The sequence below is a fragment of the Ranitomeya variabilis genome, chromosome 7, assembly GCF_051348905.1.
Source record: "Ranitomeya variabilis isolate aRanVar5 chromosome 7, aRanVar5.hap1, whole genome shotgun sequence".
NCBI classification, from domain to species: Eukaryota; Metazoa; Chordata; class Amphibia; order Anura; family Dendrobatidae; genus Ranitomeya; species Ranitomeya variabilis.
The window spans coordinates 199639873-199661803 of NC_135238.1; the positions used below are offsets into that span (position 1 = coordinate 199639873).

General features: G+C 40.7%; 1 protein-coding gene across 7 annotated transcripts in view; it reads right to left on the minus strand.

The window, feature by feature from the left end:
* Window positions 1-13641: 13641 nt before the first annotated feature.
* Window positions 13642-21931, minus strand: part of HOXD3 (homeobox D3) — a 46397-nt gene continuing 38107 nt past the window's right edge. For all 7 annotated transcript variants that reach the window (XM_077272635.1, XM_077272632.1, XM_077272634.1 and 4 more), the window contains 3 exons: window positions 18844-19364; window positions 15339-17630; window positions 13642-13939 (listed from right to left, as the gene is read on the minus strand). In XM_077272635.1, the coding sequence (XP_077128750.1) occupies window positions 16879-17630; window positions 18844-19330 (1239 nt within the window). In that variant the 5' untranslated portion in view covers window positions 19331-19364 and the 3' untranslated portion in view covers window positions 13642-13939; window positions 15339-16878. The remainder of the gene's footprint in view (window positions 13940-15338; window positions 17631-18843; window positions 19365-21931) is intronic.

Here is a 21931-nt window from a genome sequence, read left to right on the forward strand (position 1 = left end):
TCATAACCTACAGTGCTTAACAGACATCATCACTATCCCCATTGGGGTTCACAATCTAAATTCCCTATCAGCAGAGGTGTCAAACTGCATTCCTCGAGGGCCACCAACAGGTCATGTTTTCAGGATTTCCTTAGCATTCCACAAGGTGCTGGAATCATTCTGTGCAGGTGATTAAATTATCACCTGTGCAATACAAGGAAATCCTGAAAACATGACCTGTTGGCGGCCCTCGAGGAATGCAGTTTGACACCTCTGCTATCAGTATGCCTTTGGAGTGTGGAATGAAACTAAAGTTCCTGGAGGAAACCCACGCAAACACAGGGAGAACATACAAATTCTTCAGATGTTGTTCTTGATGGGATCTGAGTCCAGGACCCCACACTGTAAGGCAACAATGCTAACCACTGAGCCACCTTGCTGATTACAGTCCCCACCATACACAGCTGAAGATAGTTAGTTGAAGCCGCCAATTTTGGCTGACCATCTGATTTGTATTTGAGTCTCCCAACTCTCCCCTGACGGATGATGTCAGATGAGAGAAGGATCGGGCAATTGGCATTTCAACAACCAATCCTTTTGTTATCAGGGTGAAAACCTCTATATGCTCAACTGAGACAGCACTTGTATATGGGGGAATAGAGAGAGATAGCTGCCAGTTAAACAATGGGTCAGCCTATATTTTGCATATGGCCAACTTAAGAAACATGAGCATGGCCAAAGATCGCAATGTGTAGATGCATTACAATGCAATATAAATTAATTGGGGGGCATTGGGACACCTAGGGCACCGTGACCAAGACTAGCAAGTCACAAATTTAACCTGATTGGACTTTCTTGTTTTTCCAAATGCATGGTGCACACAGTGAAACATGGTGGTGGCAGTGTCCTTATGTAGGGTTGCATGAGTGCAGCTGGTGTCAGTGAGCTACATTGCATTGATGGCATCATGAATTCACAGATGTACTGCTCTATATTGAAGAAGATGCTACCATCACTCCATGCCCCTGGTAGACGTACACTTTTCCATCATGATAACGATCCAAAAAAAACACATCTGTTGCATTCCTGAAGAGGAACAGGGTAAGTGATTCAGTGGCCAAGTGTCTCATAATCTGATCCCAGTCATACACCTATGGGGAATACTAAAGAAACAAGAAGAGCATCACTCTCCATCCAGGATCTAGGCTCTAAAAAGGTTGTTCTTGAAGAATGGAGAAAGACAGATGTTGCAATGTCGCCAACTTGTTCATTCCATGCCTAGACGACTTGGTGCTGTCCTTAAATATCATAGAAGTCCTAAAAAAATGCTACATGTAGTAGTTTTTATGTGGGGTGTATTCATTTTTGCATCAACTATTTCAGAAGAACTGAAGATTTTATAATGAAAGTTATATTAATAATCTTAGTTTCAGGTTGTGGTTTTAAAAAATTATGCATGAAACTCAGTATTGTCAAAATTTTGTAAAATGTTCTCATGATTAAAATCATACTTTTCAGAGAGGGTGTACTCATTTATATTAACCAATGTGTGGGCAAGTGTGTATATATACAGCTCTGGCAAAAATTAAGAGACCACCACATCAAAACCCTGTCATGGGCAGCCCAATCTCCAGACCTGAACCCCACTGAAAACCTCTGGAATGTAATCAAGAGGATGATGGATAGTCACAAGCCATCAAACAAAGAAGAACTGCTTACATTTGTGTGCCAGGAGCAGTGTGAAAGACTGGTGGAAAGCATGCCAAGACGCATGAAAGCTGTGATTAAAAATCATAGTTATTCCACAAAATATTGATTTCTGAACTCTTCCTGAGCTAAAACATTAGTATTGTTGTTGTTTCTAAATGATTGTGAACTTGTTTTTTTGCATTATTTGAGGACTGAAAGCACTGGGGTTTTTTTTAATTTTGATCATTTTTCTTTGTCAGGAAATAAAATACAAAATGTATTGCTTGGAAATTCGGAGACATGTTGTCAGAAGTTTATAGAATAAAAGAACAATTTACATTTTACTCACAAATATACCTATAAAGAGAAAAATCAGACAAACTGAACATTTTGCAGTGGTCTCTTAATTTTTGCCAGAGCTGTATATACAGTATATATATATATAAGATCCATCTGTTTGTATCAATTTGTAGCAGTTTAGTCAGGACTCCTACGTATGCTGTCAGGATTCCTGCGTATGCTAAGAACACAATAAAGCATCACTGATGTAGCTGCATCCTAAGCTGTAGCGTCCCTTCACAAGAAGTAGCACATTTTAGAATTACAGGTGTTCCTTCTACTTCAGGGCTAGTTGTGTAATAGGCGGACTAAACAAACAAAGTCTCACAAAAGTTTACAAAGAAGCTTCTTTGTATCCATACATAATTAGAAGCTGGTAATTTGCACAATTGAGATAATTCCCCAGAAAATGATTTCTCCTGATTAGAACAGCATTAATCACAAGGAGTATATTTGTTCTACAACTTGGTAAGAAAACTTTCCTAACATTAGAACCCACAGTGTTTCCTTCCATGTGTTCACAATGTTCTGTCTGGTTAGTAGAAATCGTTACATAAAATGATGCACATTCTTCATGTAATTGGAAGATAATGTGCAACATACTGGCCGAACAGTGAAGAGATGTGAGATTTCATGTGTCAGTATTTATTTATTTTACTTATATAGTGCCCTCATATTCCTCAGCGCTTCACTCACATTATCATCGCTGTCCCCATAGGGGCTCACAATCTAAATTCCCTATCAGTATGTCTTTGGAAAGTGGTGGAAACCCAGTGGAGAAAAACGGAGAACCCGGAGGAAACCCATACAAAATCGGGGCGAATGTATATAAACGCCTTGCAGATGTTGCCCTTTGAAAGCATTTGAATCCAGTTTGTACTGTCACCATACAAATCCCCGGGCATTGTATTGTCTCTTTGTGGCAGTGGTGCTAATGCGACGCCTCCTTTATGTAACATATACAGTATATACGAGCCGATGCCTATGGGCACTATAGCATGAACACCTAGATTGCACCTTGTGCGTGAGGCCAAAAACTATGCAGTTATGCATGAAAGAAAAACTCAAAACTGAGAATCCTAGTAATGTCCAAATAAATACATTTGGAAATCTAGTGCACTTTTATGGATTAAAGATAATCTGTCTGCAGAATTTCGCCGCCCCTCCCCAACTGTTTAAATGCACATGTAGCTCTTGCAAAGACAAGTGCATCCATATTTTTATCTAGGCAGCGTATTCCTCTGTTATCGAGAAATTGGTGTTTGTATCGGTATGCAAATTAGACTGAAGTGCTTTCAGAATGTGGAAGTGCAGCGCCCCAGAGTCCTGGTCGTTGCAGTACTGTCGCTCCGCCACTAAGGGGAGTGATGGTACGTCTGATGGCACTAAAGGAGTTCACCTGACCAGGTATCACAGTCACACATTACACTTCACACTCCGGCCACCAGGGGGAGCAAAGGGTTCTATGTATTAGGCCACTCCTCACACTCTGGTAAAACTGGGGGCTGGATAGGAAGTTAGGGAGAAGCTGACTGGGTTTTGCCCAGGCAACACCTAGTGAGAGAAGAGGTTGCTTGGGAAGATTCAGGGGGGTCCCTGTCAGGGGTGGGATCCTGACAGAGGCCTAGCGAAAAGGACAGATCGTTACGGAGCCGCACCTGCACTTCATTGCGGCGGCATCTTAAGAAAGGATAAGAAGCGAGGTTTATTGTGGAGAAGTGAGAAACGAGATCACAGCACAAAGGCGATAGAACCAGAAGGAGTCGTGCCCCGAGATCAGCAACATCCTACTGAGGCACGTAGCCGGTGGCCGGAACGCCGAGGAAGTATTGGGCTCTATGCATTACTTCAAACCAACGGCAGGGCAGTCAATTATAGGTTGGCTGTCTCACCTAAATCACCTAATGAAGACAACGGAGGCAATTGTGGGAGAGGGGCGTCTCTAGGGTCCCTATAAAATAACTCCAGGCCTACCCTGTCATACGGGTGCGTCCTATCCATATCATCTGGGGGACGGAGAGAAAGAACAGAAACATACACGACAGTTGTGAGGACTATCCCGTGGTGCTCAGCAGGGAAGTACTACAACACCCAGGCGCTAGTAGGTAGGCAGTGATTTCCACCTGCAAAGGGAACTCTGGATGTGCCTTTGGACCGGCCGGTCTCAGCCAGCCCTGTTAGCAGTGCTCTGGATTGTGGATGCCGAAGCCTTCAGTAAAGAGGTAAAGAGACTGCAACCCTGTGTCCTCGTTATTTACTGCGACCTACACCGTCACATACACCTTTTATTGGGCGCCGCTTAGCAGGACCACGGACCGGGTCAGGCCACCGTGACATCCTCAGAACCGATAGACCCGGTACCGAGTACCCCGCTGTCCTGCGACTGGGGGCCGCTCCAGAAGCACTTCCCAAGCCTATGTCACTGCGGCTGGATTTGACGCCCACCATCACACTATGTTAGACTGACAGCTTCTCTGCTGCCTGACTCCAACATAGGAACTAGTTAGTCAAGAGCAGAAGGTGGGGAATAGAGTTGGAGAAAGCAAAGGCTTGGGAAGTGTTTCCACTTGCAGAAAGCACTTCAGCTTTATTTACACATCTATTAAACACAGCAATGACTAGCTAAGAGTATAGATGGACATTTCTTAGCAAGAGCCGCATGTGCATACACACAATTTGGGGGGGGAGTGAAATCCTGCTTCTTCCCTTTAAACACACTCATATTTGTACTTAGATGACGTTACATATCTCATCAAGGATCACATGCTGCAAGCAAAATGTAATCAGTCAGGAGATGGGTGCTGCCTGCTGCTGCCTCAGGGCATCCAGAGTTACTAATTTATTGCACTACCTGATGCAACCTTTAACCCAGGTGCAGAGAAAAGGTTGATTGCTTTTGTATGCCAAGATGTTCTGCAGGGGATCCTCGAGTGCTCACAATTCGTTTGGAGCCTCTGTCGGTCTCTCTTGCTATTTACAGGAGTTAAAAAAAAGTACATTGTGATTGTAATTTGTATCCCTCCATTTCCTACTAAATCAATATACATATACATTAATGTTAGGGAAAAATAAATGATTGTTGCCCTGATGTGCTGCTTAGTGATTAAGAAGCAATTACTCCAGTTATAACATGCTTTTAATTGAGTGGCAATTATGCTTAAATTTTTCTGAAACAGAGAGCAATAGTCTCCCTCATGTTTCAGTCTCAGTGTGACACGAAATAAATGTGAAGCAAATGTATCAAGGACAGTCATGGCATATGTTTATGGGTTATTTACAGACTGCCCTTTATTGTTTGATAAATAGTGGATCCACCTCATCCACCATCATGACAACAGGGACCCCAGACCCTCATTCCCCCAGGCAAGCTACAGATTGACCGGAAAGGTGGCACAGGCTCATGACTGCCTCCAATCAAGTCTACGGGAGTTGCAGCCACCTCTTCATATTAAGTCTGTGGCTGAATATGGCCCATGTCAGATACCGTGCTTTTTGGAGTGGAAGGGTGTGTGGTCATAAATGTCTCTGATATAAAAAAAATCCTTGTTTTTATCAGAAAAACTGAGTAGATGAACTATTATAAATAATGTATTACCATTCACACAGTTAAAGGACTGACGGTTGTTGTAGGGGTGGTCCAGGCTATACAGGCAGACTGCTCTTATAGGGGAGGTACAGACTACACAACCAGATGGTTGTTATAAGGAAGGATCCAGAATGCACATCCATATTGTTGTATTAGGAGGATGTGCCATCCACAATGCCAGTCTACTGCTATAGGAGTGGGTCCAGACTACGCAGCTAGAATATTATAGGGGTGGGTCCAGACTACGCAGGCAGAATATTATAGGGGCCAGCCTACCAAAATTACTCCAAGAGCTCAGCAAGACTCATCCAATGGGTCACAAAGGACCCCACAACAACATCCGAAGAACTGCAGGCCTCACGTGACTCAGTTAAGGTCAGTGTTCATGATTCCACCATAAGAAAGAGACTGTGCAAAAATGGCCTGCATGGCAGAGTTCCAAGACGAAAACCACTGCTGAGCAATTAGAACATACAGGCTCGTCTCAGTTTTGCCAGAAAACATCTTGATGATCCCCCAGACTTTTGAGAGAATAAAACAGAAGTTGAACTTTTTAGAAGGTGTATGTCCCATTACACCTGGCGTAGAAGTAACACAGCATTTTGGAAAAGGAACATCATACCAACAGTAAAATGTGGTGGTAGTGTCATGATCTTGGGCTGTTTTGCTGCTTCAGGACTTGAAAGACTTGCTGTGGTAAATGTAACCATGAATTCTGTTGTCTACCAAAAAATTCTGAAGTAGAATGTCCGTCCAACTGCTCATGACCTCAAGCTGAAGCACACTTAGGTTATGTAGCAGGGCAATGATCCAAAACACCACAGCAAGTCCACCTCTGAATGACTTTTAAAAAAATAAGACTTTGAAGTGCTCGGAAACCCTCCAAAGTGGCTGAATTACAACAATTCTGCAAAGATGAGTGGGTCAAAATTCCTCCAGAGCATTGTATAAGACTCATTGTCAGTTATCACAAATGCTTGATTGCAGTTGCTGCTGCTATGGGTTGGCCCAACCAGTTATTAGATTTAGGGGCAATCACTTTTTCACACAGGGCCCTGTAGGTTTAGATTTTTTTTCCTTAATAATAAAGACCTTCATTTAGAAACTGCATGTTGTGATTACTTGTGCTCTTCTTTGTCTAATATTTAAATTTGTTTGGTGATCTGAAACATTTAAGTGTGACAAACATGGAAAAGAATAGGAAATCAGGAAGGGGGCAAACACTTTTTCACACAACTGTATAAAAGGAAGTCCAGACTACATACACAGACTGCAGTTATAAGGGGTGGTCCAGACTACATACACAGACTGCAGTTATAAGGGGCGGACCAGACTACATACAGAGCCTGCAGTTATAAGGGGCGGACCAGACTACATACAGAGCCTGCAGTTATAAGGGGCGGTCCAGATTACATGCAGAGCCTGCAGTTATAAGTGGCGGTCCAGACTAAATACACAGACTGCAGTTATAAGGGGCAGTCCAGACTAAATACACAGACTGCAGTTATAAGGGGCAGACCAGACTATATACACAGACTGCAGGTATAAGGGGCAGTCCAGACTGCATACAGAGCCTGCAGTTATAAGGGGCAGTCCAGACTACATACAGAGCCTGCAGTTATAAGGGGCGGTCCAGACTAAATACACAGACTGCAGTTATAAGGGGCGGTCCAGACTAAATACACAGACTGCAGTTATAAGGGGCAGACCAGACTATATACACAGACTGCAGGTATAAGGGGCAGTCCAGACTGCATACAGAGCCTGCAGTTATAAGGGGCAGTCCAGACTACATACAGAGCCTGCAGTTATAAGGGGCGGTCCAGACTAAATACACAGACTGCAGTTATAAGGGGCAGTCCAGACTACATACACAGACTGCAGTTATAAGGGGCGGTCCAGACTGCATACAGAGCCTGCAGTTATAAGGGGCAGTCCAGACTACATACAGAGCCTGCAGTTATAAGGGGCGGTCCAGACTACATACACAGACTGCAGTTATAAGGGGCAGTCCAGACTACATACAGAGCCTGCAGTTATAAGGGGCAGTCCAGACTACATACACAGACTGCAGTTATAAGGGGCAGTCCAGACTACATACACAGACTGCAGTTATAAGGGGCAGTCCAGACTACATACACAGGCTTCAGTTATAAGGGGCAGTCCAGACTAAATACACAGACTGCAGTTATAAGGGGCAGTCCAGACTACATACACAGGCTTCAGTTATAAGGGGCAGTCCAGACTAAATACACAGACTGCAGTTATAAGGGGCAGTCCAGAGTACATACACAGACTGCAGTTAAAAGTTGCAGTCCAAACTAGATACACAGGCTGCAGTTATAAGGGGCAGTCCAGACTACATACACAGACTGCAGTTATAAGGGGCGGTCCAGACTACATACACAGACTGCAGTTATAAGGGGCAGTCCAGACTACATACACAGGCTGCAGTTATAAGGGGCGGTCCAGACTACATACACAGACTGCAGTTATAAGGGGCGGTCCAGACTACATACACAGGCTGCAGTTATAAGGGGCAGTCCAAACTAGATACACAGGATGCAGTTATAAGGGGCGGTCCAAACTACATACACAGACTGCAGTTATAAGGGGCGGTCCAGACTACATACACAGAATGCAGTTATAAGGGGCGGTCCAGACTACATACACAGACTGCAGTTATAAGGGGCAGTCCCAACTAGATACACAGACTGCAGTTATAAGGGGCGGTCCAGACTACATACACAGACTGCAGTTATAAGGGGCGGTCCAGACTACATACACAGACTACTGGATTATGGAAAAATAAGGGAAGGTTCCTAAGGACACAGCCAGGCTGTTATTATAGGCAATGTCCCAGACTACACCTCAAGACAGCAATTATAAAGGGCTGTTCAGATTACCCGTGTGTTGCATTTATACTAATTTGGCCTACCTTAGTCATATGTTTCCTTATCTTTTGTTTGACATTGAAGTTAGACAGCCACCCCACATTGTGCCAGAGCATTCCAATCTTCTCTATGACAGAGCCAGTGCCACACTCTTCGGGCATCATCTTATCTCCAGGAAGAAGAAATGGATCAACCTTTGAATTCAACAGGCTGAACCGTCTCTCCCCTGACAGCCTTAGTCAGGGGACAGTTGTGACACCACTAGTGATGAGCGGATCGATTTGAGGGTCTCTGGTCCAGCGTTCTGGTCAGTGGTAACTGGCGGTTGGAAGGGAGTGCCGCGAGTCTCTTATCTTCCGGTGTTCCCAAAAGGGAAGCTATTTGTGAGACTCCAGTCTAGCAACTAGACACCACTGATCTGGACACTGAAGTGGAGTCCCACAAATCAATCCATTCCTCTCTAGATAGCACCATACACAGTAGATAGCTGGCAGATCCAGCCAGTAGTGGCAGGTTCATACAATTTTAGTTTAAGCCAACTAATAGGTGGTGTAAACTACTTAGACAAGATAATCTAAAAATTGCACCAGATTTATGAACCACTTTGATAAATTTGATGCATTTGATAACTGTCCAGTCCAATAGTACATTGCCTAACTATTACACAAGATAAGTAAATGTGACACATTGGGTCAGATTTATCAAGGTATTGACAGTTTTCTGGCATAAAACACATCGGTATGTGAAACATTTTGCAACTTTTGGCATTTTTATTCCAGACCTGCCAATACCATCAAAGTGGATGAAGCTTAGGTGGGATGCGGCATGGACCAGCCTGACAAATTCATCACAAATGTATGCCACTTTAGTGGTATAAATTGCACCTGACATATATTAAAGTCCCTTACTGGAGTAACATTTGTGCAGTTGTAAGATGCACGTCTTAATGAATTAGGTTCACCTTACTCCAGTGGTGCCTTCATTAAGACTAGTGTTGCACGCACCAGTCCTAATGAGAGACTCACTTTAGTAGGATGTGCTGAATTCATTAAGTGCCTCATGCTACTTAATGAATTCATCAAATCTTCTAAGTGGCAGGCACCTTTCCAGAAATGTTACTCCAGTCAGGAACTGGAGCAACATTTCTGGTATGCAAAACACCATCACTTTCAATTAATTTGACGTGTGGGCATAGCCACACCATGTCACGCCCCGACTCCTCCCCATCTTTGCCCATTTTTGCGGAACTGCTTCAAACTGGGGTAAAGTACTTTGAAAAATCTTTATTGCACAAAAATGTGGGGGGTTTTAGGTGTTTTACCCCAGTTTTCTGGCAAAAAAAAATGCTGAATCTCTCCTATAGTGTTTGTTTTCAGTAGAGAAATACATGTGTTGAGCAATGTCAATATATATATAATTAATTAACTAATGTTTTTCCAAAGAGAAGCATCATTCCGACCAAGAGAAATTTATTTTTGTATGCCCTTTTCCCAATCAGTGATCCCAACACAATATAATGAAGAACCCATATGATATTGAGTGGAAATCTTTAGGTATTTGGCCAGCTTAACAAAAGGAAACACATATGTGTATACAAAAAGGGACAAGGTGAGCACAGAAATGCTACTTTTGGACAGAAAATCGTCAAAGACTGAACTGATATATTTTGGACCAAATAACAAAAAAGGGACATTAAATGTAACTTGTCCCTCATATAAGGTTGTAAAATTATGTTTCTGAATTACATTGGACAGTTATGTAGGTTATGCAAATAAATACTCAGAAGGTTGGATTCAATTTTTTGCAGCAAGGGATTGCTTTTAAGGCCATAGAAAATTATTGAAGTTGTACATACACAAAATTACTTTTTGAGATATTTTGTGCTATTTTTGGTGTGTTTTTTTTTTTGTTTTTTTTTTTTACAAAAGGCAGTCAGCTTTGGGTATGCCATTTTCCTGGAAATGTTCCCATGGGTATCTCTATAGGATTTAAAAAAAATTATAATGCAAATATATGTTATTATTATTTATTATTATAGCTCCATTTATTCCATGGCGCTTTACATGTGAGGAGGGGTGTACATAATAAAAACAAGTACAATAATGTGTGTGTGTGCGTGCGTGCGTGCGTGCGTGCGTGCGTGTGTGTGGCCGTGCGTGTGTGTGTGTGTGTGCGTGTGTGTGTGTGTGTGTAGGAGAACATAGTCTACTGGAGTCATGTGTCACATGGGAGTTAGTAAATAAAAATGACCATTATATGGCACGAGCGGGAAGCTAGAATAAAAATCAGTAAAGAACATTATATAATGTTTCTTTAAAACACAGTCCTAACTAAGGCTCAGATTGACGCTGCATATCCCATAAACTAATATTAATAGAGTAGACATGATAGCAGTAGGGATCATTCACTTTATTTGCAATGTTGGAAACCAAATGAGTCTTCCAGGAGATACCTCTCATGTAGTTGATTTATGGCTCCACTTGTAATTTATAACCATTAGTTTAATTGCTAGGAGCACTTTTACTTACCTGGGCGAGGTCTCCTAATAAATATACAAGGCACTTCATTTATAATCTTGCTCCAAAGCGTTTGCTGTCCTCATCTCATTCTTCTCATTCCGGTCACTGTCAGCAGAGTTCTCCAAATTCTCCGAATATCACTTCCATATGTATCAAGATGCTAGAACCTTTCCCCAGCCATGTGCTGTAAATCAGAGCAGCTTAGGGCATTGCTTGGCTTATTGGTCCAGCCCTGGCAAAAGATTACCTAAATCATTTCTAAAGCCTCACTACTGCTGTGCAAATGATCTCCTCTTATTAGATGTATCCCTCCAGCTAGCATGGTGCCATCGTATAATGTGGGATTGTTCAGTGTCTGAGGGAAGGCTCTACATTTCCTATGGTAGCTGATTTTTTTTTTAATTGTTGCTCTTAACACAGTAGGGACATTATATTGGGGTAAGTAAGGAAATGCAGCACATAATACTTATAGTAGTAACCCCATCTGCATACTTTGTGGTTATCCTACATGCACTACAGTAGGTTGGATACAATGTAACAATATAATAAATAAAACAATAAACAAATAAATAAACATTGGAACTGTACCCGCAAAACAACCCAGAGCAAAAGGATTGCACAGTCATTTGCTGCCTACAATGAGCAGAGTATGAAGTGTGCCGGCTCATGACAGTGTGCAGGCCTGAGATCAGATCGGTGATTCTTAAATTCGATTTAATCGTTCGAATCACTACAATTTCCAAAGATTAAATCATTGCAGATCAGCCTCCTCCAGCCACATCACTGATAAAAAAAAAAAAAATAGAAAAAACTTGTGATAAAATGAGGCTTCAGCTTTTCTTCTCTGGACTGCAACAGCCCATCTGATGAACAAAAAGAGAGCTGGATGATATAGGAATATAATGGAACCCCTTATACAAGGATTATCTTAAAATGGCGACCAGGGCGGTGTGTTCTTCTCCTAGCAATGCAATAGAGATGGCTGCAAGCATCTGTGCCATAGTACTCAGAGCATACACATGCCACCGCTACTACATATTATATATATATATATATATATATATATATATATTTATATACTGCATATATATTGTATAGAATCTTAAATATGAAAATCCATAGACTTCCCAGAACACAATGGTTAATGGGGGTTCATTTATCCATTTATCATTTCTTGGCCTGCAATGGTTAATCCTGAGGTTTCCTGGGCAGCCCAATAAACTAAATCAATGTTGTCTTTTTCTTTTTCTTAACCCACTTTGAATTGATTATGCTGAAAAGCACTTAAAGTCCTAAACAGCTGCAATGTCTAATGGTTGGTGTTATGGTGTTATAGACCATTAAATACTGAAGCAATAGGTTTATGTGTATCTATTAAGCAAATACTAACTAGCTGGGAGCAATGACAATGGGGTGTCAGGAAACCACAGAATAGGGGTACAGAGATGGGCACTGCAGTATATGCTGAGGTGGATGCCTGTGTGGTTACTTACAGCAGCAGCACAGCACATGATTAATGGTAAAGTGGGTCTTTAATCCTGTTTGTTGACCGTCATACATTGTAGGTATGGCCATTTGTGGTTGGTATGCTATAGTTAATCAATGGACTGGTAGGGAGGGCTCCTCTCCCACACACAGCATTGTTTGCCCTTGTAATGTGTAGGATGTTATTGCACACAGTACATGGAGAGATGCTGAGATGAGGGAGCATGGAGCATTCACATTGCTGGAATCAGTGAAGCCTCTCACTTATTTAACCACTTCGTTGCTGCAAGGGCCAGTGGTAAGAGCTGCTCCCTCTGGCAGAGAGAAAAAAAGGAGTTTTAATTAACTGAAAAATCAGGACGCAATGTTGCATTCTCCCTGGCACTTGGACTTCTGCTGCATACACTTAACCTATTTTCTCTCTTCACATTTACATTTCTAGCCTTTTTTATGTATTTCGCTTTCTTGGTCCTCTGTGGATGGATGTCTGTGTCCATTCTATTGTTTGTTTTTTTTAAAGTGTGTGTGTGTGTGTGTGTATGTGTGTGTATATATATATATATATATATATATATATATATATATATATTTACTGTATACATATATATATCTGTATGTATATATATGCACACATATGTGTATATATAATAGAGATAGATAGATAGATAGATAGATAGATAGATAGATAGATAGATAGATAGATAGATAGATAGATAGATAGATAGAGAGATATTACAGTTCTCTTTCCAAATTATATCCGATATATGTACTCAAAGTCTGAATGTGTGTGTCTGTATAAAACTTGACCGAATAACATGCCGAAAAAATATATTTGTGGTCTGTTTCCTTTGGGAGCATATGAGTCCTATGAGGTCAAACAGAAAACAAAAATACATGGTAGAGTTCCATAGAACTCAAAATAAAAATGTTGCTTGCTTTGCATTGACTTTTTTATGCCCTCTATATCTAATCAAACTGATTAAATATTTTAATTAAATAAGTGTGTATGTATATATAAATATATACAAATCAATTTACATTTTTTAAGTATATATATATATATATATATGTATTTAAAAACATATTTGTATATATTTATATACACAATTTGTATTTTTTATTACAATCTAATTAGTTTGATGATGTAAATAATTGTAAATATCTTCTGCTCGCCTGTTATTATTCAATGCGGTAGCATTAAATTATTTTAATGGGAGGTGTTTCAAACCTCTCCTTGAAATAACAGCAATAGTAACAATAATAATAATAATAAAAATAGCAATAATAATAAAAAATTAATAATAATACACAGAAGCTTCGCAGTCAGAATTATAAATGGATTTTATTGGGACAATAACTGTACAGTGTCATGATCATTGCTGTGCTCTCCCTGCAGGTTGGGCTCCTTGGCTCTGGCAGCCTCATTTTCCGTGGATTTTTGGAGTGCTCTTAAGGTACCGTCACACTAGGCGATATCGCCAGCAATCCGTGACGTTGCAGCGACCTGGATGGCGATATCGCTGTATTTGACACGCAGCAGCGATCTGGATCCCGCTGTGAAATTGCTGGTCGCTGCTAGAAGGTCTGCACATTATTTGGTCGCTAGGTCGCCGTGTATCGCCGTGTTTGACAGCAAAAGCGACGATACCAGCGATATTTTACACTGGTAACCAGGGTAAACATCGGGTTACTAAGCGCAGGGCCGCGCTTAGTAACCCGATGTTTACCCTGGTTACCAGCGTAAAAGTTAAAAAAACAAACAGTACATACTCACCTGCGCGTCCCCCAGCCTCTGCTTCCTGGCACTAAAGCGCCGGCCCTAAACTGAAAGTGAAAGCAACAGCGGTGACGTCACCGCTCTGCTGTTAGGGCCGGAGCTCAGTCAGCGTCAGGATGCAGAGGCTGGGGGACGCGCAGGTGAGCATGTACTGTTTGTTTTTTTAACTTTTACGCTGGTAACCAGGGTAAACATCGGGTTACTAAGCGCGGCCCTGCGCTTAGCAACCCGATGTTTACCCTGGTTACCCGGGGACCTCGGCATCGCTGGTCGCTGGAGAGCGGTCTGTGTGACAGCTCTCCAGCGACCACACAGCGACGCTGCAGCGATCGGCATTGCTGTCGCTATCGCTGCAGCGTCGCTTAGTGTGACGGTACCTTTAAGGTACCGTCACACTAAACGATATCGCTAGCGATCCGTGACGTTGCAGCGTCCTCGCTAGCGATATCGTTTAGTTTGACACGCAGCAGCGATCAGGATCCTGCTGTGATGTCGCTGGTCGCTGAATAAAGTCCAGAACTTTATTTGGTCGTCCGATCGCCGTGTATCGTTGTGTTTGACACCAAAAGCAACGATACCAGCGATGTTTTACACTGGTAACCAGGGTAAACATCGGGTTACTAAGCGCAGGGCCGCGCTTAGTAACCCGATGTTTACCCTGGTTACCAGCGTAAAAGTAAAAAAAACAAACAGTACATGCTCACCTGCGCGTCTCCCAGCGTCTGCTTCCTGCTCTGACTGAGATCCGGCCCTAAAGAGAAAGTGAAAGCACCGCTGTGCTGTTAGGGCCGGAGCTCAGTCAGTGTCAGGAAGCAGACGCTGGGAGACGCGCAGGTGAGCATGTACTGTTTGTTTTTTTTACTTTTAAGCTGGTAACCAGGGTAAACACCGGGTTACTAAGCGCGGCCCTGCGCTTAGCAACCCGATGTTTACCCTGGTTACCCGGGACCTCGGCATCGTTGGTCGCTGGAGAGCGGTCTGTGTGACAGCTCTCCAGCGATCAAACAGCGACGCTGCAGCGATCGACATCGTTGTCGCTATCGCTGCAGCGTCGCTTAATGTGACGGTACCTTAGTCTGTGTTTTCTTTATTTGCAGAACATTAAGGGTCAGATCTTTCCTAGGAGGAGGGAATGTGATCTCTTGTCACAGCTCAGGAGTAGGAGTTGTGTTCTCCAAACAAACAGGAATGCGTAGGAAGAGGATCACTCTGAGTACAAAATGATGAATCCTAATAATAACTGCGGGCTCCTCATTCATCTCCACATCAGCCAATGTCCATAAATAAAATAAATCATTTCTATCCTTAATAATAATAATATTATTTATTAACCCTACTATGGGCCATACCCTGTAAACCAATTGCCATTGTGTGAAAGCCCTTTGACGCTTGAAAACAATGGGCTCTAGACATCTTTTTTTTTTTTTTCATGGTGATTGTCATTTTTTTTTCTTATTTTTTTAATTATTTGATTTTTTTTTTCTAAAATTGTTAACGCCTTGAATTCCAAATGTACATCTAATATACAAAGAATTACAATGAAAGCCACAAAAAAAACTATGAACCGAGCAAAGAACAGGTTATTGCAAACACTCAGGAATGGAAAATCACAGGACAAAAAACAAGATTAAAGGGTGGCATTAGTTGCATTGGTAGTAAAAAAAAAAAAAAAACAACAACACATGGTCCTATAACTGCAGCTTGTGTCTGACATATCTCTGCCACTTTCTAGTCGTCTTGTCTATTGAAACAAATACACTACAATTCAGATATAGTTTATTCTAAATATTGCTGGAATGGAACTAGACAAATAAGAAGAAAAAAAAAACTTTAAAAAAAAAATGTCAGATGTCCATTGTGATTCACTACATTGTATTTGCTGTCTTTAATTAACCCTTTACAAAAACTAGACACACAAGCCACAGTCACTACTGATCATCTGGGACTAAATCTCACACCTAAGAGTGAAAAATAATCAGGTAGTTACAATGGACTGAAATCATTCTTCCAAGTTTTTAGAGTAAAAAAAATTCCACATATTCACATAAATACATCAAGACAAGGATAAATAATGCATGGTACAAAAAAAAAAAGTTGTGTTGATTCTAAAATAATAATAACAACAATAATAATAATAAATAGGTGTCACATAGCCGAATGCAATTCCAACATCACTAAATAATTCATAAATAAAATAAAATAAAAAAAAATCTCATATGCAAGTCATTTCCCCTTCATTTCAATTTGGTACAAAAAAAAAGGAAAAGTAATACAAAAAAAACAAAAACAAAAGCATGACACTGGCTAATGCTAATCTAGACTTACCTTCAAGTACATCATCATTAATAGTCTATATTGTGCCTTGCTTTGCAGTTTATTGCACTGTCATGCTAAAAATACTTCTAAGGTTCCTTCTCATACACTTAGAGCTGCTGCATGGTAAGACATTCCTTATAGCAGTTGGCACTCACAATAAGGATCCTAACAATGTTCTTGCAGAAAAATTGAGGTAATTAAAAGGTGAACAACAGTTATCTTCTCTCTCACTCCCTTTCTCTCTTTCTTTCTTTTTCTTTCTCTCTTTCTTTCTCTCCATCCCACGTGTGAAAGTTACAAATGTGTGAGCTTGGGCGCTTCTGGCATCCTTCCCTGAGTTGTATGGTGAGAAGTTAGGTCTGTGTATGTGGGATGTGGGTCACAAGGTCCATGGTGATGGCTGCCTGGGATCTGGGCAGCGCAGCTGTAGTCCACACTGGCAGATGATGGGTGGGAGAGGTGACCCACGTTAAACATAGGGCCAGAAGCTGGCATGGAATCCACAAAGTTCCCTCCAACATAAACAGGGCTGCCCTGCAAATTGGGATTGGCAAAGCCACTGTTGCTCTGCATGGGGTGGTGTTCATACTCTGCACCAGGGTATCTCTTCTGCTGGGGCAGGCAGCTGCTCAGGGGGGCTGTGTAAGCTGCCAGGCCATACATGTTTTGCTGTGATTTGGCAAATGATGTCGGAGATGGGGCATCATAGCTGAGACTGTTCACAGTGGGCAGCTGGCTGGAGTATCCTACATGGCTGGAGCCACTGAGCGGGGGGCTGCGGTCTGGAGACTGGCCCGCAGGGGAGTGCATGATCCCTTTAGCTTTCTGGTCCTTCTTGTATTTCATCCTGCGATTCTGGAACCAGATCTTAATCTGGCGCTCGGTCAGGTTCAGCAAATTCGCCATCTCCACCCTGCGTGGGCGACACAGGTAGCGGTTGAAGTGGAACTCCTTCTCCAGCTCCACCAGCTGCGCGCTGGTATATGCCGTGCGCACTCTTTTGGATGCGGGGCCAGTTGGGCTCTTCTCCTCGCAGTTGTCTCCTCCTGGGTTTGGAATCAAAACGCACAAAAAAAAAAACATTAAACAAAGATTTTACTTGCATCAGCAAAGTCCATACACAGCAGCAGCAGCACCGAGGATGCCCCATTGTCCACCCAGCATTGTGCGTGGCACAGAGCATCCCGACTGCAAGGGTTAATAGTTAACTATCTGCAAGCGTCAGACATTTATTTCATTTATTTACTGAATTTACGTTTAGGACATTTTCAGGCTTTACAGTCCAATAAAGGATAAGGCGTTATGAAAAAAAAAAGTAATGAATTAACGCTGGTTGTAATATGTCATAGTAAATGTATATTAGGGAAAATATTCCAGACATATTAACTGCTTTAGTAATAACATTCCACTTTTGCATCAGCCTTCCAATAGGTAATTTTATTTAAAGCTACTCAAAAGATAAATATTTAAAGGAACTACTTATTGCTATGTTTACCACAAATGGGGTAAACATTTGTTTGTTTGTTTTATTTCTGACCATGTGATGTTCTAAAAGCAAATTTTGGTTTTCAGAATGTGATCGATAGCTAGATAAAAAGATAGATAGACGGGCAGACACAGATAAATAGAAATATAGAAATATAGATGGATAGATAGACAGATAGACAGATAGATAGATAGATAGATAGATAGATAGATAGATAGATAGATAGATAGATAGATAGATAGATAGATAGATAGATAGAAAAAAATGGAACAGCACATACAATTAAATGGGTGCACAGGCCTTCAAGCAACTAATCCATGCAGTGTGGGCCCAATAAAGTCCACTTATATTTTTGCTAAAACCTGGAGTGCTGTCTTCCATTTTTTTTGGTCCCTAGATAGATAATAGAGAGATAGACAGGCAGACACATAGATAGATGATAGATAGACAGACACAGATAGATAGATAGATAGATAGATAGATAGATAGATAGATAGATAGATAGATAGATAGATAGATAGAATATTCTTTTTATATCTGTATTTATCTCTCCTGGCCCATCCACACAATCCCTATTTATTATTTAAGTAATTAATACTCCCAGAAGGCAGGATTAGTACTGGCCTTCTTATCTTGGGCTCTACACCATAGGGCCTTTACATTCTTTCTCCTTACTTGGAAATAAGTGAGATTGTTATATACATTGGTAGTTACTTTGGTTTATAGATTCAGTTTTGCAGCTTCCATTAGAAATTAGTGGTTGAGTTACATACCTGGAGGAGTGCTGGCATTCTTCTGCTTGGCATTTTGTCTTGATTCCTTCATCCAAGGGAATATTTGCTTGGTCATAGTAGGTTGGGAAGAATTAGATGAGCCGGAGGATTTGCTCTTTTTATGTGTTGAGGTGTTACCCTGGCTGGGAGAGGAGGGAGGCAGAGATGAAGCTTGGTGAGTTTGGTCGTTCATATTGGTGGTCTGGCTGGCATTCTGGGTAGAAGATGTCCTCATGCAACTGCCACTAATGTCACTAGTTTTATGGTTTGGGGGCCTGATAGCAGATGGTTGAATGGAACAGGCTGAACCTGGATAATCATTCTCTAGAGAAGATTGGGAGTAAGGTTGGTGGTTAGAGCCATAACTGTAGGACTCAGGCTTGGCATAGGTGTAACCCCCAAAAAGTCCAGAGTTTTCATAGTAGGCTGTCTTCTGCATCCTGCTGTCTCTCAGTGATAGGGACTCTGCACCCTTATCAATAAGCATTGACTTCTTCTGTCCAATATTCTTAGTGTAAACCCTTAAGAAAAAATAAAATAGAAAAGATGCATTACTAATCAAATCATATATTCCTTCATTCTATAACATTGTGCACTGTGTCCTTGTTTTCTTACATTCAAAGTATTTTGTCTATTCCTGACAATGTAGTCAAAGTGGCTACAAAGGCCCCCTTACTGTGTATAGGAAAATCCCATATATGCCTATGTAGGGCCTGCATTTATTTCACTGTATTATGGCTGTGGATTATTGCATATATCATATATATGTATATTGTATCATATGTTAAATGTGTGTTTTATAGCATGTACTAAATGGATATGAATTATAGCATGTAATCAGTGTGTGTTATAGCAATTATTAATGTGTATTATTGCATCTATAATCTGTGTGTTTTATAGTATTTACTACATGGTTGGTTCGTATAGCATGAATCATATGTGTGTATTCTACCATGTATTTTATGCACCTCATCATTGACCATCTTTCCTGTTTTCTTTTATAGGTTTATATGCATATGTTTTCTGACCGGTCAGAACACCAGTCCCTGCAGATACATTTGCTATCCCTAATACAACACTATTGTATTTATGCATTGACATAGTAACTATATATATATATATATATATATATATATATATATATATATATATATATATATATGTATTATAGCATATATTAAATGGGTTTCAACTATAGCATGTAATCAGTAGTTGTATGTTATAGTGATATGTATTATAGCATGTGTTATATGGGTATTATGTGTGGGGGTTATAGCATGTAGTATATGGGTATTATCTGTTGGGGTTATAGCATGCATTATATGGGTATTATCTGTGTGGGTTATAGCATGCATTATATGGGTATTATGTGTGGGGGTTATAGCATGTAGTATATGGGTATTATGTGTGGGGGTTATAGCATGTAGTATATGGGTATTATGTGTGGGGGTTATAGCATGTATTATAAGGGTATTATCTGTAGTGGTTATAGCATGTATTATATGGGTATTATCTGTGGGGGTTATAGCATGTATTATAAGGGTATTATCTGTGGGGGTTATAGCATGCATTATATGGGTATTATGTGTGGGGGTTATAGCATGAATTATATGGGTATTATGTGTGGGGCTTATAGCATGTATTATATGCGTATTATGTGTGGGGATTATAGCATGTATTATATGGGTATTATGTGTGGGGGTTATAGCATGCATTATATGGGTATTATGTGTGGGGCTTATAGCATGTATTATATGGGTATTATGTGTGGGGGTTATAGCATGTATTATGTGGGTATTATGTGTGGGGCTTATAGCATGAATTATATGGGTATTATGTGTGGGGCTTATAGCATGTATTACATGGGTATTATGTGTGGGGCTTATAGCATGTATTATATGTGTATTATGTGTGGGGCTTATAGCATGTATTATATGGGTATTATGTGTGGGGCTTATAGCATGAATTATATGGGTATTATGTGTGGGGCTTATAGCATGTATTATATAGGTATTATGTGTGGGGCTTATAGCATGTATTATATGGGTATTATGTGTGGGGCTTATAGCATGAATTATATGGGTATTATGTGTGGGGCTTATAGCATGTATTATATGGGTATTATGTGTGGGGCTTATAGCATGTATTATATGTGTATTATGTGTGGGGCTTATAGCATGTATTATATGGGTATTATGTGTGGGGGTTATAGCATGTATTATATGGGTATTATGTGTGGGGCTTATAGCATGTATTATATGCGTGCACTGTTGTATATATTGTGTTTTTGTTCACTAATATGAATATGTGTCTCTGCTTCTTTCAACAACTGTTAAACCTCTTCTCTTCTCTGTGATCAAACACTCTTCATTTCCCAGATAGAGAATATGTTTTGCAATAGTTCCCATTGCCCAGACTTGAAATGCCTTAGAAAATTTGGATAAAGATTAACTTGCCCGCCACCCTCCAGCTTGGGTGAGCTGTATATAGCTTGATGGATTGAACTACATTCAGAACCCGAAAAACTAGCAGAGAAAACCCTTCTATGGCCATTGTAAGCCAAGCCTTGTTACTGCCCAGTTAAAATATAACTACTTCTATTCAACATCTTTTTGTTTGATCCATTTGGGGGGGGGGGGGGGGGGAGAAAATGCTATGTCAGCTTTTGTGAAATGTAATTATTTGATGTATTTTATAAGAGATTTGCACTAAACTGTGCGTTGTGTATTCTCACTGCAAGGTACAAGCAGAGCCTGTGTGTTGTGACAGTAATTGTTTTAATAGCAGCACCATTGCCAATATACAGAAGATTTATTATCTTGTCCATATTAGCATAAGGTTTGAAGGAAAATGGAAAGCAATTATACAAACAGTATAGTGTAATCACATCAAACTGTAAAGCCTAATGCAAGCTCCTCTTTACATTATTACTGAGTTACTTCTAGGTGATACAGTCTAATTCACCTTTTATTTAGTGACTGTTTCAATAGTGCCAGGCCAGCCTAGGACTTGTCACAAGTGTAATTTTAATTATTACTTTAACTGCATATTTTTATGTCCAATTCTGATTAGTGTACAATAATATCCC